The sequence below is a fragment of the Gigantopelta aegis genome, chromosome 9 (assembly GCF_016097555.1).
Source record: "Gigantopelta aegis isolate Gae_Host chromosome 9, Gae_host_genome, whole genome shotgun sequence".
Classification (NCBI taxonomy): domain Eukaryota; kingdom Metazoa; phylum Mollusca; class Gastropoda; order Neomphalida; family Peltospiridae; genus Gigantopelta; species Gigantopelta aegis.
Genome location: NC_054707.1, coordinates 68,700,137 through 68,721,093, shown reverse-complemented (window position 1 = coordinate 68,721,093; position 20,957 = coordinate 68,700,137). Strand labels below are relative to the sequence as shown.

Sequence of the window (20,957 nt, the reverse complement as noted above, 5' to 3'; positions counted from 1 at the left end):
CCGTTTCGTACGTTTTTTATGTGTTGGACTCTCATACAATGGGTCCATGATTCGAATCTCCTTTGTGGAGTTTGATCAGTTGTTTTACTGGTGTGCCCTTATACGTCTAAGACAATGTGTGGAAATGTTTGAAGTACTTGAATAATATTTTTAAAATTAGTTTAAAAACCCAAAAATTAAAACTAATTTTTCAAAAAACCAACACAAATTACTTACCTTCAACGTATGTGAATATTTGGTACTTATCTACTTCTCTAGAAATCTATATTGATATAAGTACCAAATCAAATGAAGTAAGGCACTATTTTAGTAACAGTACATGTATAAATATTTCCTGTGCAGTCAGCCAGCAAATCAGCTGACTCGTGTTTCAATGAGTTCCTATGCTTTCGATCTGTGAAAAGAACGTACAATGCTTGATTTGAATTACATGTATATATACTCTTCAAAAGAAGAAACGCAAAACCACATTGTCGTAACATTTGGAGAATTGATTTAATTATTGAATGGTGAGTCCGATAATTACCAAATGTTGCAGGATTGTTCACAATTAACTCTAGTCCATTGTGAGTAAGTGATAGGACACACCACCAAGGTCAAGGTCATCTGGAGTCAATACCGGGTGTGGCCTCCGCGTGTGTTGACAACTGCCTGGCACCGCCTGCCCATTGAAGCAACCAGAGTACGGATGACGTCCCGGGGGATGGTGGCCCACTCGGCCTGCAAGGCTGCTGCCAGCTCGGGCAGGGTCTGGGGCTGTGGTTGTCGCTGTCGGAGGCGTCGGTCCAACTCGTCCCCTAGATTCTCAATTGGGTTCAAATCCGGTGATATCGATGGCCAAGGAAGGACATTAATGTTGTTGTTCTGTAGGAAAGCCGTTGTGAGACGTGCTGTGTGAGGCCTGGCGTTGTCATGTTGGAACACTGCGTTGGCGTTGGCCATAACTGGAACGATGTGTGGCCGGAGGATCTGGTCAATGTAGCCCTGTGCATTCAGGTTGCCCTGCACGTGGACCAGGTCAGTTCTGCCAGTGTGTGAGATGGCTGCCCACACCATGACACTACCCCCGCCGAATCTGTCCACTTCCTGCACGCAGTTTGCCGCATAACGTTCACCACGACGCCTATACACGCGACATCTTCCATCATGACGTCGGAGCAGAAATCGGGACTCGTCACTGAACCACACCTGTCTCCATCGCAGTTGAGGCCATTGTCGATGAATCTGGCACCACTGCAGTCGGAGTCGACGGTGTTGTGGTGTTAAGATGACACCTCGAACTCGAATTCCTACCTCACGTAGGCGGTTCCGTACGGTCTGGTCGGATATCCTGCGCAAACCTGGTATTGCTGCGGCTGTGGAGGTGGCAGTAGTCAATCGTTCCCGAAGGTGGCGTACCCGGATGTAGCGGTCCTGCCCGGGGGTAGTGACCCGTGGTCGACCGGATCAAGGGAGGTCACGTGTTGATCCATGTTGCTGGTAACGGTCCCACAGTCTGGAGATGGTGCTTGGGGACACATGGAATGCCCTGGCAACGGCCGTTCTGGATTCGCCTGCGTCTAGTCGGCCGATGGCATTGTTTCTCTGCGGTTCACTGAGACGTGGCATGTCCTGGATTGTCAACTGTCGGCCAGATACAGAGGCCAGGCAAGCGAACACCCTGCACTTTTATACTGTCGGTGTTCATGTTGACAACGCACGTGCAGTGGTGACATGGTTTGCACGTGGCTGCGTTTTTGCGAATATTCACATTTTGGAACTTTATTGTACAGTAGCTGCGTTTTATCGAATGTAACCGTGGGAATGTGTTTGGGACATGCAATGACCTTATATTCACAAAGCATGAACCGGTAGGAAACATAAAATCGGAGTTATAACCCATTTGTACCCTTTTGCGTTTCTTTTTTTGAAGAGTATATATTGGGCTGAATTTAGCGGTTAAGTGCTCCCTAGAGGTGCTTGCATTGCAGAATCGATCAAACTGGGTGGATCCATTCAGCTAATTGGGTTTTTCCCACAACTGGACAAAGACCGTGGTATGTGTTTTCCTGACTGTGGTAATGTGCATATAAAATGTCCCTTGCTGCATTAGGAAAAATGTAGAGGGTTTCCTCTGATGACACCAGTCAGAAATTTTACTAAACGTTTGACATCCAATAGCCGATGATTAATTAATTAATGTGATCTAGTGGTGTCATTAAAAACAACAAACTTTTTCATTGATATATATAAAAAAAAATTCACATCATGATAAACAAATCATGAATATGTCATTTGGTAATCTAAACTTTGTTACAGTCAACAAAGCGCAGCCGTCATGAAATACAGAACACAATCGTGCTAATTTGGGAAAATGTCCCCATGAGAAAATTACGTTCTGTACATGCGCGCGTTCTGTGCGTAAAACAGGAATATGAACCAAGTGGACCTTTTTCTATTTTGTTTTTGCACCACCCGAAATTCCATATTTATAAACCTGTATGTTTTAGTACTGAAAGCGGATCATTTGCTTCAACGGGGGGGGGGGGGGGGGGGGGGGGGGGGGGGGTCGTCCGGACCCTTGGACCCCCCCCCCCCCAGCCTATGCCCCTGTAAAGTCTAGACTTTAATAAAGTCCAGACTTGAACGTCATGGCAACGCCATTCAAATAGCATTACGTTAAAGTCTGGACTTTATTAAAGTCTAGACTTTAAGTTTTATAAGCATGGGCCCTGGTTGGCCATAGCCAGGACGTTCTATGTATCCCCAAACACCATATCGAGATTGTGGTATCGAATCCAGCAACATCAGCCAACCTTCCCAGATCATCCAACCAGTGCATCACAACTGGACAAAGGCCGTGGTATGTGTTTTACTGTCTGTGGGAAAGTGCATATAAAAAGATACCTTGCTGCATGAGAAAAATGTAGAGGGTTTTCTCTGATGACTACTGTTATAATTACCAAATGTTTGACATCCAACAGCCGATGATTAATTAATCAATGTGTTCCAGTGGTTTCATTAAAGAAAACAAACTTTTAACTAACTTTTGTTTTTCTCCAGATCGGGTAGACCACAGGTTACATACGAGCAAGTCATCTACACAAAGGACCACCACAACAGCCTCTACTACTTCGGCAATACCGGGTTTGTGTCGGATATCGGCTCAGACGGTGCGGAACCGACTACGTGAGGCAGGTATTCGAGCCAGAGGTGTTAATTTGACTCGACAATATTGTCGACTACGACGTCAGTGGTGTCAAGTCCATAGAGTATGGCCTCAACTGCGATGGAGAAGCGTATGGTTTAGTGACGAGTCTCGTTTTTTGCTTCGTCGCGCTGATGGAAGATGTCGAGTGAACAAACGTTATGCTGCAAACTGCATACAGGAAGTGGATAGTATGATGATGTCAGGCAGTTCTGGACTCCCATGGTGGGCACACGAGACGGACTGCATACCGTTTTGTCCTGGAACTTTAACTGAAAATGTGACGTTATCGACAACTGTCAACTGCGAATATGTGTGTAACGTGAATATTCTCCTGTTTTCCGTTCATCTATTAAATGGACCTTTTCAGTGTAAACAAAGTTAAAGTTTCTTTCGTTTAACGACACCACTGGAGCACATTGATTAATTAATCATTGGCTATTGGATGTTAAACATTTGGCAATTCCGACACGTAATCATCCGATGAAACTCGCTATATTTTCCTAATGCAGCAAGGGGTCTTTTATATGCACTTTCCCACATACAGTAAAGCACATACCATGTCCTTTGTTCAGTTGTGGTGCACTGACTGGAACGAGAAAAAATAATCAGCTGAATGGATCCACTAAGGTGGTTCACTCTGCGACGCAAGCACCTCAAGCGAACACTCAACCGACTGAGCTAAATCCCACCCTCAGTGTAAACAAAATCTACTTTTGCGTTTCTTTTTTGGGAGAGTATATATCCTGTACAGAATACTAACAATTATGTTGTACATGTTTCATTGGCAGAAAATTCAGGTTACTTGATTTAACATTTGTTATTTAGAGTTGAATGAGCCCATTTACACAATGTCAGATACTTTGTGAATGGAACTTTATAATCCTTCATGAAATATATACCGACTATATTACATGTACAAACTGAAATAACGATTACACTGTTCGAAAAAATAACTTTTCGTCAGAGAGATAGTGTGTGCATGCATGCGCACGTGCGTGCATGTGTTATTCTGTATACAAGTTGTGACCTATGGACGAGGAAGTGGTCAGCCATTTGTACACATCATTGTGTCTTTGTATGTGTGTGAGTACGTATGTCTTTGTAAGTGGGTAGGGGAGGGGGCATGTGGTAATGTCCCCCTTAATTCTGAACATCACGCATTGCCCTCAACACCTCAGTGCCCTGTCCACGTGCTGACATCTTCCGAAGTCTTGGATTATTGAAACACTAACGACAACACTAGAGCACATTGATTTATTAATCATCGGCCATTAAAAGTTAAACATTTTGTAATTTTTGTCTCGTAATCTTAGACGAATCCCGTTACAATTTTTCATTAGCAGCAAGGGATATTTTATATGCCCTTTCCCACAAAAACAAGACAGCACATACCGCGGTGATTATTGAAAGTCCATTGTGATTGTTACCTGGATCAATGCATGGGGGCTCGTGAATCATTCAGGAAAGTCACCTCCTTGTGTGGACACGTCCATTACAAACAACAATCAAGCTAAACTGTAATATTATATTTATTATACACATTATATGCAAACAAATACAGTGGCGGTTCCTGTGTGATATCGAGTAGGGATCACAAGTAAGCTGAACGGTCGAGGAGGGAGCAGGATTTGTTCATCTATCGTAGGGCGCTAATGTCAACATTATTGTTCATACTTGATTTCATTAAGAAAACGTCAGATAAAACATCTGGCTTATTTAACACAATTATAAGCTAAACAATAATGTTTGACACATAGCAAGGGACAACTAAGCGTGATGTTTGGGGTTCTAATTTAGGGGGTCACAATCCTGCTGTGGTTTCTAATATTATTTCAAGGGAAGTAATGACCTGCCACTGAAACTGGGCCTGGACCTCATTAATTTTAGGATATCTGTGAAAACAATTCCAATGTAATTTTAACCAACCATGCTGGAGCAACTAGCCAATACATAGACAAATAACCAATCACTATTACATACATTGTTATATAGTAGAATCCTTTACATCACTTTTCTCAAGTTTCTAGATGTAAATGATAAACAAATATAAAATCCGTAAAGAAAATATATTTCTTGGCAATCACTTGGTTCTAACTTTTAAAACTATACAAGAACCCCTCCCACCAAAGACCAAACAAAAACCCAACACAAATAACAAAAACAAAAAGGACACACATAACAAAAAGTCTCAACAACCAGACAGTTTATACATAATACCTATATGTCTTTGTGTCCTAGTGACCTAACCACATAGTCTTATGACCTAACCATATGCATGTAGTCTTATGACCTAACCATAGAGTCTGATGACGTAATTAAATAGATCGATGACCTTTCACCTTTTCACTAGACGCAATTTAAGTTCTTTTGCTGGACGCAGAAGAAATCCTTTTCCCAACGGAATTGGAATCTGGAAAACAAAGTAATCAATAAATATTTAACATTTGGTAAACAGAATACAATGCACTTGTTTATAAATATATTTTAGTTTTTCGCAAAGTATTACCATTTCTTAACATTTGGTAAAGAGTATATTTATTTATGGCAACTAAATTTCTAGACTTTGAGCATTATTTATAACTCTGACTGTCCCATACATGTCAACATTGAGTGTTATTTAACACATTTCTAACATGAATAACCCAGTTACTTTCAATAAGAAAGCACAATAATGTCATGTAACATCATATTACAACATATTTCATTATATTTTTATCAGATGCTTTTATCATTTTTAACCAGATTTCGAAGTCTATAATATTATCAAAGGATATCTTCCCAATGCCCCATGCACGAACCATTCTGACTGTTCTGTTTTACCCCTGGTGTTTGTTTACAAATATCTATATTGTATTCTTTCTATATACATGGTCACTGTCGAAGTTAGAGACTGTACCTGGGAGAGACGTGCCTGAACTTTAATTGGGCTATTTCTCTTTCCAGCCAGTGCACCACGACTGGTATATCAAAAGTCGTGGTATGTGCTATCCTGTCTGTGGGAAAGTGCATATAAAAGGTCCCTTGCTGCATTAGGAAATATGTTGCGGGTTTCCACTGATGAATACGAGTCAGAATTACCAAACGCTTGACATCCAATAGCCGATGATTAATTAATAAATGTGCTTTAGTGATGTCGTTAAACAAAACAAACTTCAACTTTTAACAGAGTTTTCTTTCCTGTTCATAAAGTACTGACGTACTTCATTTTCGCATAGCAATGCTTACCATGTTTATAATGTACTCATGATAGACTGTAAGTTGGTTACCAGTAAATTAGTCATTCACTTTCAGTCGGTACTGCAGAAGGTATTATTTTACTTTCATAAAGTACTGCTAAGCGTGTAGGCCTGCTTCAGTTTCATGGAGTACAACAAAACGTATACTTTCATAAAATGCTAGCATGTAAAGAATTTGATATAAATAGAGAAGAATACATGAGTGGCCATTAGATATCATTTATCTCACAACGAATTGTTCTAAAATGTATCTAACGAGCAAAAGAGGAGTTTTGATACGTTTTTAAACAACGAGTTGTGAGATAAATGGTATCTAACAGACACGAATGTATTATTCTATTTCTTACATATTCTCAAAAACCAGGTTTTAAGCAAATTTTAATATCTTTATCGACTAAAAGATATTTACAACTCTTTGCACTTGTAGCTGACTTACGCGTCACAGACACACTATTGCCAGATTAACTATACGTCACAGTTAAATCGATTTCCACCATGCTCTTTTTTATTGGACGTATGGCATTGGTGATCTGGTCATCACCTAGGAGCAGCCAGTCGTATGTCTTGAAATTGGTATAACACGTATGTGCTATGTGTTATAAAAAATAACGCATGGTGTTCTCAGTAACGGGTGTGTAAGAAAAAATATTTAACATTTATATTTAACAAAAAATGAATACTATAGTACTTGTTTATGTAGACATTTATACAGTATTTTAGCAAGTATGTAAATAAATTGATATAAATAACTTACTTGACATTTGGTAAAGAGTATAGTTATCTATAAAGACTCACCAACGTCTCTGGTCCGGTGGCGAACTTAAAGTTCTGCAGTATACGAATCAGCGCAAACTTGGCCTCCATTTGAGCTAGTCGCATTCCTATACAGTTCCGCGGTCCGTTTCCAAACGGCAGATAGCAATATGGGTTCCTGTTAGCTTTGTTCTCTGGTGTAAAGCTAAGTACAAAAGAAACATTATCAATATAACCTGTGTTTTATTAAAGTCTCATCCAATACATACACTCAAATACACACACGCGCAGACACACACACATGCATACAATAAAATACATGTATATATTTAATTAAACAGTGAGGTCCACTTCTAAGGGGTAAAAATATACTCTATATGAGCTTGATAATTTACTTTTTAAACGTAGTTGCATAAGCGTACGATACAGAGGGTAGGGGGTGCTGAAGCAAAACCTCAAATTCTGGCAAAAATTATACAGATATTCTTGCAAAATTAGCTAACCAGATCCCATTTTGCCCTGTATTTCCATCATTCTACCCTCAACATTAGTTGTAATCCACGTACAAATGCTCAGTGAATCATTTGCAACCTTATATAGCTATTTGGTAGCAATGCTAATACGAATAAATGTTGTTATCCAGATTCGGGCATTGTTGTTTAATTCGGGCAAAAGCCAGCCTGCACCCTACAAAATGTAGCTTAAACAGGTGGTAAGTAAAACTAGAATAATTGGTAGAGGTGTTATCATTGAAAATAATACGTTAGCTCTCCTCACCGTTCAGGGTCGAATGTCTGAGGGTCTAGCCAGTATTCCTCCAGGTAGTGGACCGCGTACACCGCCACGTGTACATCCATTCCCTTTTCAATAGTGACGCCATTGATCTCAACTGTGTCTTTAGCCTCGCGGTTAAGTCTGCCAATAATGAATATATATATATATATATATATATATATATATATATATATATATATATATATATATATATATATATATATATATATATATATATATATATATATATATGTATGTATATATATATATATATATATATATTATCCTACGAGAAATAGAAAGCGCAGGATTGTGGAGCTTCTAGTTTCCTCTAACAGTAATCTGATGCGCGGTCGATCTAGGATTGATACCTCTCAATGAAACCATTGGGCTATTTCTCATTTCAGCCAGTATACCACGACTGGTATATCAAAGGCGGTGGTATGTGCTATCCAGTCTGTGGGAAAGTGCATATAAAATATAATTTTCTGCTAATGGAAAAAATGTAGATGGTTCCCTCTAGCAATACATGTCAGAATTATTAAATATTAAATCCAATACCTGATGATTAATAAATCAATGTACTCCATTTGTGTTGGTAAACAAAACAAACTTTTTAATAATTATCAAAGTAAATTTCTGCATGTGTGTGTTTGCGAATAATTGTATGTGTGTATTAATATGTTCATCACGATTTCTAACATATATAAAATTTACCTGACACCAGGTGGATACATTCGAAGGACTTCAGAGAAAAACATATCCAGGTAGGTAAGCTTCAATACATTGTCATAGGTTGGAATATCCTGCAGTAAATACATAGGATATGACAGAATAACAGAGAGACAGTGACATATGTATGACCTGCATAAACACGCACACCCACACAAACACATACATGCCCACTGTTTCATGCACGTAAGCGGGATAGACCACGTAGCTTGTAGGCCCTATGCATATGGTTGAGTAAAACAGCATCCTTTTAATGGATGTCTGCGGGCGGTTCGGTACCACAGCTTTGAGTCCCAGCACTGGCTAGTGCCAGGTCTGCCCACTGTGTCATGCACGTAAGTAGGATCGACCGCATGGCTTGTAGGCCCCATGCATATGGTTGAGTTAAAAAGCATCCTTTTTATAGATGTCTGGATAGCGCAGAACGTATCGTGGCAAGTCTGCAAGTTGCGGGCGATTCGGTGCTACAGGTTCGAGTCCCAGCAACGGCATGAGGCAATTTGTGAGGTCATAAAGGATTTAGTTATCCCCTGTGCCCGTGTGTTAATATATATGTAGGTAATAGTCAAATACGACATGCATGCAATATATAGATATTCATACATCAATACATACTAGCTAGTGCCAGGTCTGCCCACTGTGTCATGCACGTAAGCGGGATCGACCGCGTAGATTGTAGGCCCCATGCATGTGGTTGGGTTAAACAGCATCCTTTTTTATGGGTGTCTGGATAGCTCAGAACGCATCGTGGTTAGTCTGCAATTTGCAGGTGATTCGGTGCCACAGGTTCGAGTCCCAGCAATGGCATGGGACAATTTGTGAGGCCAGAAAGGAGTTAATTATCCCCTGCGCCAGTGCATTAATATTTATATATGTAACAGTCAACCTCGACATACATACATACATACATACATAAAATAACACTACCGTCCCCGACCCCTTCCCTTACCAAGCATGTGATAATTGTCTATTAGTTCATTTCCTTTCACATTAAACATAACGTGTCCATTTGTGTCAAAAAGGAACCGATGAATTATGAATCAAGTTAAAATTCATATAAAAAAAAATATTAGTCAGTTTTAAACCAAAACCAACTCAAGTAACATTTTTGGAGAAAAAAAAATTCACTGTAAATTAAAAAGTTTCTTTACAAATTATAGTACCATCAAATTGCATAGGTTAAATCAATAAACGCTTTTGATACAGGTGTGAAGACAACTGGTGGAACAGCCAAAGTAAAGCTCGCACAATTTTACCTTTAGTCTCCATGTACATCATTATTATCGATTATTTCAGAAACAATGCAAGTGCAGTTGCATACATTGGCTGGTCTAGCATTTTGTCGTCACCCCCGTATTAAAAATGGTATTTAATTTATATAGTTTGATGGTGAATTGTTATGAATTTTTTTTTTTAACATATTCACAAAAGAAATTATATATATATATATATGGTAAGGATGGCTAGTATGGGTTTAAAACTGAACATGTTGTAATTCGAATTTTAAATTTTTTTCATTATAGAGTTGCATTGCAATATACCTCTTTCACATTCCCATTGCGCATGCCTGCAAACAGTAACGATCCTTGCCAAATTAGACTATCCAAGCTATTTACAAATTGGGGGGGGGGGAGGGCATGATCGACAGTTGTCATCAGCGTCATAGGAGCTGTAAATCTCTAGCGACTAACGTACATATTTCGTATAAGATGGTAAAATGGCTGCGAAAAACGGTCTACTAAAGTTTACATCGGAATGGCTTAAGACCAAAAGTAGTGAAACATTAATTTAGACGAAGTCTCTGGAGCCGTCTGCCAAGGGTTCTAACAACACAAAATTAAAAGATTCATACAACAAAATTAACTTAAGTGGAATGTGTTTGCTACTTTTAACAGTTAGAATTATAGTTAAATATTCACGCAGATTTCCAATGATGTTTAATTTTCCACATGTATCAGTATTTAAAATTTAATAAAATATGCCTCCCTTTCCTCCTAAAAAACCCAACAAAACCCTTACCTCACATAGACCTTTATACAGCTCTATTTTCCCCTTATCGTTTCATTAAAAGACAGTCGTACAACTAATAATCAATGCTACATGTCTATCCACAAATTATTTACTATATAACTATAACTATATATATACCTATATATATATATATATATATATATATATATATATATATATATATATATATATATATATATATATATATCAACAAACAGGCAAAAGAAACATATCACTTTTAAAATAAGTTTATTTGAATTAAAGATACTGCAATAAGTTTGAAAGTAATGAGAAAACATTCGCCAAAACACATCCTGTTTCCGGATTTAGTGAATTTCGTGCAGTCATGAAAAATGTGAAAAACAGCATAATTTGAATTTGTTAAAAATGCTCGTGCATGATTGTTGCATAAATACCGGTGTGGGACAAAGCAAGGAAGCAGTATCAAAAAGAACATCAGAGAGATGCCGAGACTTACCCAAGCAGAACGCAACAGAGCTATCGGTATGGCCGATATGGGGGCCTTTCAACGGCACATTGCAAGAACCTTCAACTGCAATCAAGCCGCCATCAGCAACTTGTTGAGCCGTTATCAGCAGACAGGCCAGGCACAAGACCGTGCAAGATCGGGAAGACCAAGGGTCACAACGCCATCTGAAGGCCGCTACATCCGGACAATACACCTGCGGAACCGATTCGTGACGGCGATGTCAACGGCAGCGACGGCACTGGGACACCCCATCAGCAGACGAACAGTTTTACGACGACTCCGCAAGGCTGGTATCAGAGCTTTCCGCCCCTTCCGTGGAATGGCCTTGACCCCTCTACACCGTCAACGCAGATTACAGTGGGCACGAACTGTACGTCGGTGGCAGCGGCGTGATTGGGAAAGGGCGCTGTTCACGGGTGAAAGTCGCTTCAACATGTTCCGAAATGATGGCCTAGTTCGTGTTTATCGATGTAGGGGAGAGCGACTGGCGCCGAACTGCATCCAAGATGTGCACCCTTTTGGTGGTGGCGGCGTCATGGTATGGGGCGGTGTTTGCGGTCAACGGACAACAAGGCTTCTCATCATTCGTGGAAACCTGACTGGTCAAAGATACAGGGATGAAGTGTTGCGACCTGTTGTAGTGCCATTCTTGCGTCAACAGCCTACGGGTACCCTTTTGCAGCAAGACAGTGCACGACCTCATACAGCCAGACTTGTTCAGGATTATGTCAACAACGTTAACGTCAAAGTATTGCCTTGGCCATCATGTTCTCCAGACATGAATCCAATAGAGCATCTCTGGGATCATCTTGATCGACAGTTGAGATAACGCGTACCTCCCCCAGCAAATCGACAGCAGCAGCTTGAACAGGTTTTGTTGGATGTTTGGCGCAGAATTCCCATGATTTGACTTTAGAAGCACCTTTTGAAGGGACTCTGATTGTGTAATGTTTAATGTTGACCTCATGTCTCTTTCGCTCGGCCTTATGGCAAGTGCACTATCGATATGGCAATACTTTTTTGTAAAGACATTGGAAAATGATTCCTTTCAGTAAAATAATCATCATATAGATCACATCTGTCTTGGTTTTTCTTTATGGACCTACTGAACAAGGTGATAAGTTTCTTTTGCCTGTTAGTTTATATATATATATATATATATATATATATATATATATATATATATATATATATATATATATATATATTGATTAGTTTGAAAGACACGTGGGGTCACAATGAAAAGTCAATAGGGCCTATGACCACCATCTGCAGCAACACAAGCCATGCAAAGTTTTCTCATCGACCCTATAAGTCTGCGAATAGTGTTCTGGGGATAGCATTCCACTCATGTTGTAGTGATTGTAGTGATTGTTGAATGGTGGCATCCAAACCGCTGTGCGATGACTACTCGAAATGCCGACTTGAAGCATGCCTAAAGCACGTTCAAGTTCCTCAGCTGTCAACATTGCCATCACTTGTGTAACGTTCCCTCAAAGACTACTTCATCTATTTATTATTTATTTATCTTATTTTATTTATTTATTTATTTTATTTTATTTATTTATTTCCTTTATTTACTTTTTACTGTCAGTTATATCAGTCACATTCACCTTCATTTTAAATATCTGGTATTTACGAAGGTTAAAAAATATATATTTACATGTATTTATTTATTTATTTATTTATTATTCAATTTATTTTCTTTTGTTTGTTTGATTCTTTCTTTATGTACACTTCACAATCAGTTATATTAGCCATATACAACTTCATATGAAATATCTGGTATTTACGATGTTTTAAAAATATATATTTATTTATTAGATCCTATTTCTTCTTTTTCATTCACCATTTTAATTATTTCGGCTTAACTTCAGGCTTGGCCTGTTTAATTTTGTTGATTGTCGGTCATCCGAGGCATTACTTAATATGTTTGCTTCCAACATTCAAACGTTCAAAGTACCTTATGACTGCGCATAATAAACCCTCATAAGTTTATCATAAAAATACCATCCTGAGTTTGTAGCCATATTATCAAGCTGTCGGCTAGTCTAATCTGTTATGAATAAAACTTACATGTTTCTTAGGCTAAATAATTTTGCTTCGAATATAAATAGCTGTATATGAAATACAGTTACATTTCTGACCATTCTCAGGTCGGTAGCAACCGAGAAGCCGGGAGGGGGGGTGGGGGGTGGGGGGCTGTAGCCCTTCTTTTATAAACCCGGGTTAAAATATGGCTTTGCCCCCCTCCCCCTCCCCAACTAGACTGTGTCCCTCCACTAAAGATTGTGCCCCCCCCCCCCACCCCCAACTCCAGATATCGTTCCTATGGGCCTGATTCTAATGTTTTATAGTACCGTAGCTCAAATTGCATATGTATCATTTAATTTTATTCCAAATACCGAACAAAATTTTTAATAATTGGGTGAAAAGATATCCCGACAAGAATCCTGAATGTATTTATCCATATAATGCTTTATAAATATTTAAATCATGTTAAATACAATAAATATCTGGATACATACACGCGCGCACACATTAATATTATTTCAGCTCATTTATTTATTGTGTCCGGATCCGAACTGGTGGTTTCTCGGGCGTTAACAACAAAATATTTTTTTATTTCGTGATAAGCAATAATTCACAAATGTCTCCAATATATCTTTGTTGGATGTCGACAGAATTATCGGGTTCCCTACCAATAGAATAATTAATCATGGAGATATTCACATTTCTATTGCTTGGCCTCCCATTGTCTATGTCCCCCAACTTGTATACATACAGGGCTATTTTTGCGAGATCTCGCGTGAGTTCACGGTTAGCGTCCACGAATTGCTCCGCGACACGGATATGCGCAGTGGAATGTGAAAGAGGTCTATTCATGGGTCATTAAGTAGGTCAGCCATCCGTGACTGAGTGCCTTTAAGTTAAATCAAATCTGGAACTCACCTTTCCCAGCACACGGTCTATTTCTTCAATGACCTTGTCCTGGATGTCGGGGTTTGTAGCGAGGCTATAAGAACTGAACGACAACGCGCTAGACGTCGTGTCGTAACCCGCCAACATGAAGATCACCGCGTTTGCGGAAATTTCAGTATCATCCAGACCTAAAAAGATTTTTTTTTTTTTTAATCAGTATCATGAAAGAAAGAAAGAAATGTTTTATTTAACGACGCACTCAACACATTTTATTTACGGTTATATGGCGTCAGACATATGGTTAAGGACCACACAGATTTTGAGAGGAAACCCGCTGTCGCCACTACATGGGCTACTCTTCCGATTAGCAGCAAGGGATCTTTTATTTGCGCTTCCCACAGGCAGGATAGCACAAACCATGGCCTTTGTTGAACCAGTTATGGATCACTGGTCGGTGCAAGTGGTTTACACCTACCCATTGAGCCTTGCGGAGCACTCACTCAGGGTTTGGAGTCGGTATCTGGATTAAAAATCCCATGGCTCGACTGGGATCCGAACCCAGTACCTACCAGCATGTAGACCGATGGCCTGCCACGACGCCACCGAGGCCGGTCAGTATCATGAAGACCTGTAAGGAAAGGAGTATCATTTAAAATGTTCAGTACCATGCAGACCTGGAAGGAAAGGAAGATAATTTTTAAATTTCAGTATCATGCAAACCTAAAAGGAAAGGAATGTAAGAAACAAATTAATTCAGTATCATGCAGACTTGAAAGAAAAGGAATGTACTTTTTAAAATTCAGTATCATGCAGTATTTTTTTTTTTTTTAAATGTAATTTTAAAAATTCAGTATAATGCAGACCTGAAAGGAAAGGAATGTAATTTTAAAATTTCAGTGTCATGCAGACCTGAAAGGAAAGGAATGTAATTTTAAAAATTCAGTATAATGCAGACCTGAAAAAAGGAATGTATTTTTAAAATTCAGTATAATGCAGACCTGAAAGAAAAGGAATGTAATTTTAAAATTTCAGTATAATGCAGACCTGAAAGAAAAGGAAAATAATTTTAAAATTTCAGTATCATGCAGACCTAAAAGGAAAGAATGTTATTTTAAATGATCAGTATCATACAGACCTGAAAGAAATGTAATTTTTAACATTTCAGTATATGTACCATCTTCGATTGGTATGAAATTGATTTTGAGCTACTACAAAGACCAAACCTCCAGAAACACGTTAGTTTTGCTCCAGATTATAATTCAAGCACAATTCGGTAAGAAAGCTAATATGTAAATGGTCACAAAGGTATACCACATTCAATTATTTTATAACTATGGCCAGCGGTTTTAATGTCCAGGCAACATATTTTTAATTATCCTTGTTAAGCGTTTAACAGATCTACAGTAATTGGGCTAGAGTGTCCAACTTCTACCATATCAGACACTCTCTTAGAGTATCCAAACAAAACAAAAATTTGTTTTGTTTAACGACACCACTAGAGCACACTGATTTATTAATAATCGGCTATTGGATGTCAAACATATGGTAATTTTGACACAGTCATAGAGATGAAACTCGCTAAAGTTTTCCATTAGTAGCAAGGGATATTTTATATGCACCATCCCACAGACAGGATAGCATATACCATGGCCTTTGATATACCAGTCTTGGTGCACTGGCTAGAGCGAGATATAGCCCAATAGGCACACCGACAGGGATCGATCTTAGACCGACTGTGCATCAAGCGAGCATTTTACCTCTTGGCTACGTCCCGCCCCTTATCCAAAACAGGTCATGCCGTTTGTATGAGGTTGGTGACCCAATGCATTTTGGTTTGGTTTAGGTTTTCGTGTTTGGTTTTTTTGTTTTGGGGGAATGGGTAAAATTAGTCTTGTTTTTGTTTGTGAGGTTTTTTTTCTTCTTCTTTTTCGAGGGAGGGTGGACATCAATCAAGATGTGGAAACCATGTGCATCTTCTCCCTTTACTCGTTATAATCCACCACTGGATTTGCTGTACTATCAATGTAAACTCCAGTGAAGATCTCGGATCTGAAGATGAATTGGACACAATCACTGGCGTAGGAAGCGGGGAATGGAAAGGGAGCATGTGCCCCACCTCCCACCTCCCCACCCCCCCCCCCACCCCACATAAACTTTGCAGCAGTAGCGATGGTTTTTTATATGTATTTGTTTGTGTGTGTGTGTGTGTGTGTGTGTGTCACTTTTTGGCACCTTACTACGCCCGTGCTAATCGTCATCGTCAACTATTGTTTTAGTGCTAATGGCAGATAACCGACAATTTTCTACTTTTTGTGCACGAATTACCTCTCTTTTTCCATGCGTCGAGGTCAAGGTCATTATTGAAATCTTCCTCCTCCATTTCGTGGTCTTTGTGCGTGTTCAACATCAACTGTAACATGTCTATCCGAGTCTGGAACAACACAATAACAATATCACATCTACATCAATATCACAACGACGCCATCACATCTATATCAATATCACAACCACAATATCACATATACATCAACATCACAACCACATCACACATATGCATCAACATCACAAACACACCATTTCATTAACATCACAACAACGTCATCACATCAACATCTACACCAGAATCATACCACACCAAAACTCACAATCACATCATCACAATTACTACATCAACAAAGCAACCAATCTAATTTTTAAAATTAGGTCCACTGGTTAATTACTATTACCTGTGGATCTAACAGCACCCCGTTGGAGTTCATGTCCAGCTGACCTTTCATTCGATCAATCACAACCTTACTTGCAAAATCATGCCTGTGATTTGAAAAGAATTTGAATTTGAATTTGAAAACATTCGGGAAAACATTCGGGATAATGCCGAGGGTACACGAAATGATTCGGGTGAATTACGAAGTATGCCGGAAAGTTGTCCTGGTCGGAGGAGCCGGCCGGGGCCGACACCTGTGCCCAGGACAGGCGTGCGCTACAACAGCTTGCTCTGAATGTGCCCGTTAAATAATTCCATCCATCCATACCGGAAACTAAATTCAATATAAAGTTTTATATAAAATTCGTTTCAAGATGAAAAAACCCGGTGATGGTATAGCCATAAAATCTGTTTATACTAGTATACAATCCAGAGTTTATTACTGCACTTTTCCCCCTGTTTTTTAATGTTGAAATAGACCAACAAGTTCGCCTATTGCATAAATAGTCTCGCTCGATATTTTTAGAATTTGTATACTCCCGAATAACGCTATAAAAGGCGCAGTGTAATTGGTCGATATTTAAATTGTTATTTATAGATGAAATATCACCTGGACATGGGAGTACACGCAATACTGTTAGATCTACTGGTAGATCTAACAGTATTGCGTGTACTCCTATGTGTAATCAGATTGCATAGCAACAACATCAACACGTAACAACCACTATAACCAATCATAGCATTATCAACCAATATATCATCAGTCGCAATACAGCGACACAACACAAAACAACACAAAATAGCGACTCCCGTGTAACAGCCCAAAATATACCCCCTGCCAAACTATACCCGGGGTTAAAGTGGGCTAGCCTGTTTTATATCCCTATCCTTAACCCTAACCCTCATTTTTATTACTAACCTAGTATACAAAATAAACAAATAAATAATCTGGACTAGAGAGGTATATTCTGGGCTAGCCTGTTTTAGACCCTGGGGTATATTCTGTGCTAGTACAATTTATACCCTGGGATATAAAACAGGCTAGCCCACTTTAAGCCCGGGTACAGTTTGGCAGGGATATATTTTCACGCACCTGTATTCATGTTATTAAGAAAACCGTATGGTATAAATGAATGTACATGTACTTGTAAAAAGGCAAGCAGAACATATGTATATGAGTGGAATGATGATAAAAAAGAAACAACACTTAACAATGCTATGTTTAAACAAGAAGAACTATTTCATTTCAACTTATTTTCGTGCTTATATCCAATTACGGTTCAAGCACGCTGTCCTTGGCACACACCTCAGCTATCTGGGCTGTCTGTTCAGGACAGTGGGTTAGTTGTTAGTTGGTTAGTGGTTAGTGAGAGAGAAGAGGGTGTAGTGGCCTTACACCTACCCATTGAGCCCTTAATAAGTCGCTCTGGGTTGGAGCCGGTACCGGGCTGCGAACCCTGTACCTACCAGCCTGTAGTCCGATGGTTTAACCACTGTTCCACCGAGGCCGGTCAAGAAGAACTAAGTGCTTGTATTGACGACCTTATTCTTAAAAAGACTTCTATTAATGAGTGTGTAAATAATCTAACAGGGGTGTTACATGATATATTTGACGAGACATGTAAGTGCGAAACTCGAATAGGTAACAACTGCTCAGTACCCACTAACAAACGCGGTATCGTTTGATATACGTAACAGGAAAAATTATACCACTTTTCTCCGATTTCGTATATCTAATCATGTCTTACCAACTGAAAAGGGCATGTGGTCCAATGTTCCAAAAGAAGATAGAACATGTACATTATGTAATATAGGTGATATCGGAGATGAGTTTCATTATATTTTTATTTGTGATAAATTTAACAAGGAACGAAAAAGATTACTAAAGCCATACTATGTTATTAGACCAAATGTAATTAGATTTAGAGAACTGTTTAACTGTAAACGTATCAGCATCCTTAAAAAGCTTTGTGAACTTATTAATATTATAAATAATCACTTTACCTCCTGAAAACCCATTTTATATAGTTTAATCTTACTTATTTGTTTGTTATAAAAACTTGTCACTTAACGTATGCGTGTATATGTATATATAATGTATATAATGTACTCCTCTGATGCCACCGGATGGTGGCTTTGAGTGAAATAAAGTTCTGTTCTGTTCTGTTCTGTTCTGTCCGTGAACACAAGCCTTGGTTCAATGAGGAATGCACAAAGTTATACAAGTTCTTTATTCACATTAAGCTTTACAGCTCATCTGTTCATATATAAACAAAAATACATAACCACAGGAGAACAAACTTCAATAAACAAGAAAACATACATGTCACATAAAACAAATAAACTACACATATACCGAAAATGCCTTTAAAAACTTCTTTTCTTAATTTAACTGCTTGACATTAATATTTTTCAAACTTACATAAAGTTTTAGAATTTTGTACATTATATAATTGCAGTAGCTTAAAAATTATGGGTTTTTCCAGTAATAAGGTTTAATGTATTTTTTTCTCAAATCAGTATATAAGGGGCATTTTAAAATAAAATGAAACTCATCTTCCATAACAACAGTGACAACATAATCTATCATGTCGCTGTGTATGACTATATCTGCCAGTTTCAATTGCTAACATATGAGATGACATTCTAAATTTTGACACATATTTTCTATAAAGTACTGTTAGTGGTTTCCGTAAATAAAATTGCAGATTGAATGTATCTGTAAAATATTTGTACATAATACATTTTGGCGAAATATCAATTTCACTCCTAATATATTGCATAGCTTGGTCTAGAATTCTTTGTTTGATTGCAGATAAACAACAGGTATATGTGCGCTCTCCGGCAATTCAATTACAACCGTAGCCATTTAAATAGATTCAAGCGATCAGATGCTAAAAATAAGTACAAAGTGTTACAAAAGAAACTGCGTTCATCTTACCTAATGCAGGAAGGAAATATGATTGGTACTCTTAGGAAACATAACCCTAAAGCATTTTACAAAAAATTTAGTAAATCTAAAAAAGGCCATAACTGTGATATAACAATAAAGACATTTATGAATCACTTTAAATACCTCGCTTGCTCTACACAAAACGATGATACACAAGAGACTAACGATTGCACTAATGAAGATAACCAAGCTTTATACGAAGAATTAGATAAGCGTATTGCCGAACATGATATCCTATATGTGTTAAGCAAAGCTAAGCGTAACAAAAGCCCCGGCATTGATGGCCTATTATATGAGTTTTTCGCTGAATGTAAAGATATAATGCTGCCTATACTATGTAAACTTTTTAATGTTATTTTAGACTCTGGCATCTTTCCAGAAAATTGGTGCAATGGCACAATTATTCCTGTGTTTAAAAAGGGTGATAAAAACGATGTAAATAATTATAGAGGTATCATTTTCATGAGCCACTTATCAAAATTGTTCACAACAATTTTAAACAATAGATTATTGAATGTGAGTTCAACCTACAATATTATATCTGATGCACATTTTGGGTTTAAGCCCGGTTTTAGCACAGTGGACGCTATTTTTGCTCTGCAGTCTTATAACTATTATGCTTGGCAGTAAGAAAAGACTCTATTGTGCTTTCATTGACTTTAGTAAAGCATTTCATACAGTTAAGAATAAGGCATTGTGGCTAAAAATGTATAAATTAGGATTAAATAGTAAGCTTGTAAATGTTGTAAAATCAATGTATGGTCAGATAAAATCATGTGTGAAATATCAGGGAAATACGTTAGTTTTGCTCCAAATTATAATTCAAGCACAATTCGGTAAGAAAGCTAATATGTAAATGGTCAAAAAGGTATACCACATTCAATTATTTTATAACTATGGCTAGCGGTCCGGGCAACATATTTTTAATTATCCTTGTTAAGCGTTTAACAGATCTACAGTAATTGGGCTAGAGTGTCCAACTTCTACCATATCAGCCACTCTCCTAGAGTATCCAAACAAACAAAAACGTTTGTTTTGTTTAACGACACTACTAGAGCACATTGATTTATTAATAATCGTCTGTTGGATGTCAAACATTTGGTAATTTTGACACAGTCATAGAGATGAAACTCGCTAAATTTTTTCATTAGTAGCAAGGGATATTTTATATGTACCATTCCACAGACAGGATA

At 38.3% G+C, this 20,957-nt stretch overlaps 1 protein-coding gene across 1 annotated transcript in view; it reads right to left on the bottom strand.

The window, feature by feature from the left end:
• Nucleotides 1-4,706: 4,706 nt before the first annotated feature.
• Nucleotides 4,707-20,957, bottom strand: part of LOC121381936 (cytochrome P450 3A14-like) — a 35,283-nt gene continuing 19,032 nt past the window's right edge. The window contains exons 9-14 of the mRNA XM_041511360.1: nt 16,433-16,538; nt 14,138-14,295; nt 8,671-8,759; nt 7,957-8,094; nt 7,222-7,384; nt 4,707-5,600 (exon numbers count right to left, since the gene is read on the bottom strand). Of these exons, the coding sequence (XP_041367294.1) occupies nt 5,526-5,600; nt 7,222-7,384; nt 7,957-8,094; nt 8,671-8,759; nt 14,138-14,295; nt 16,433-16,538 (729 nt within the window). The 3' untranslated portion in view covers nt 4,707-5,525. The remainder of the gene's footprint in view (nt 5,601-7,221; nt 7,385-7,956; nt 8,095-8,670; nt 8,760-14,137; nt 14,296-16,432; nt 16,539-20,957) is intronic.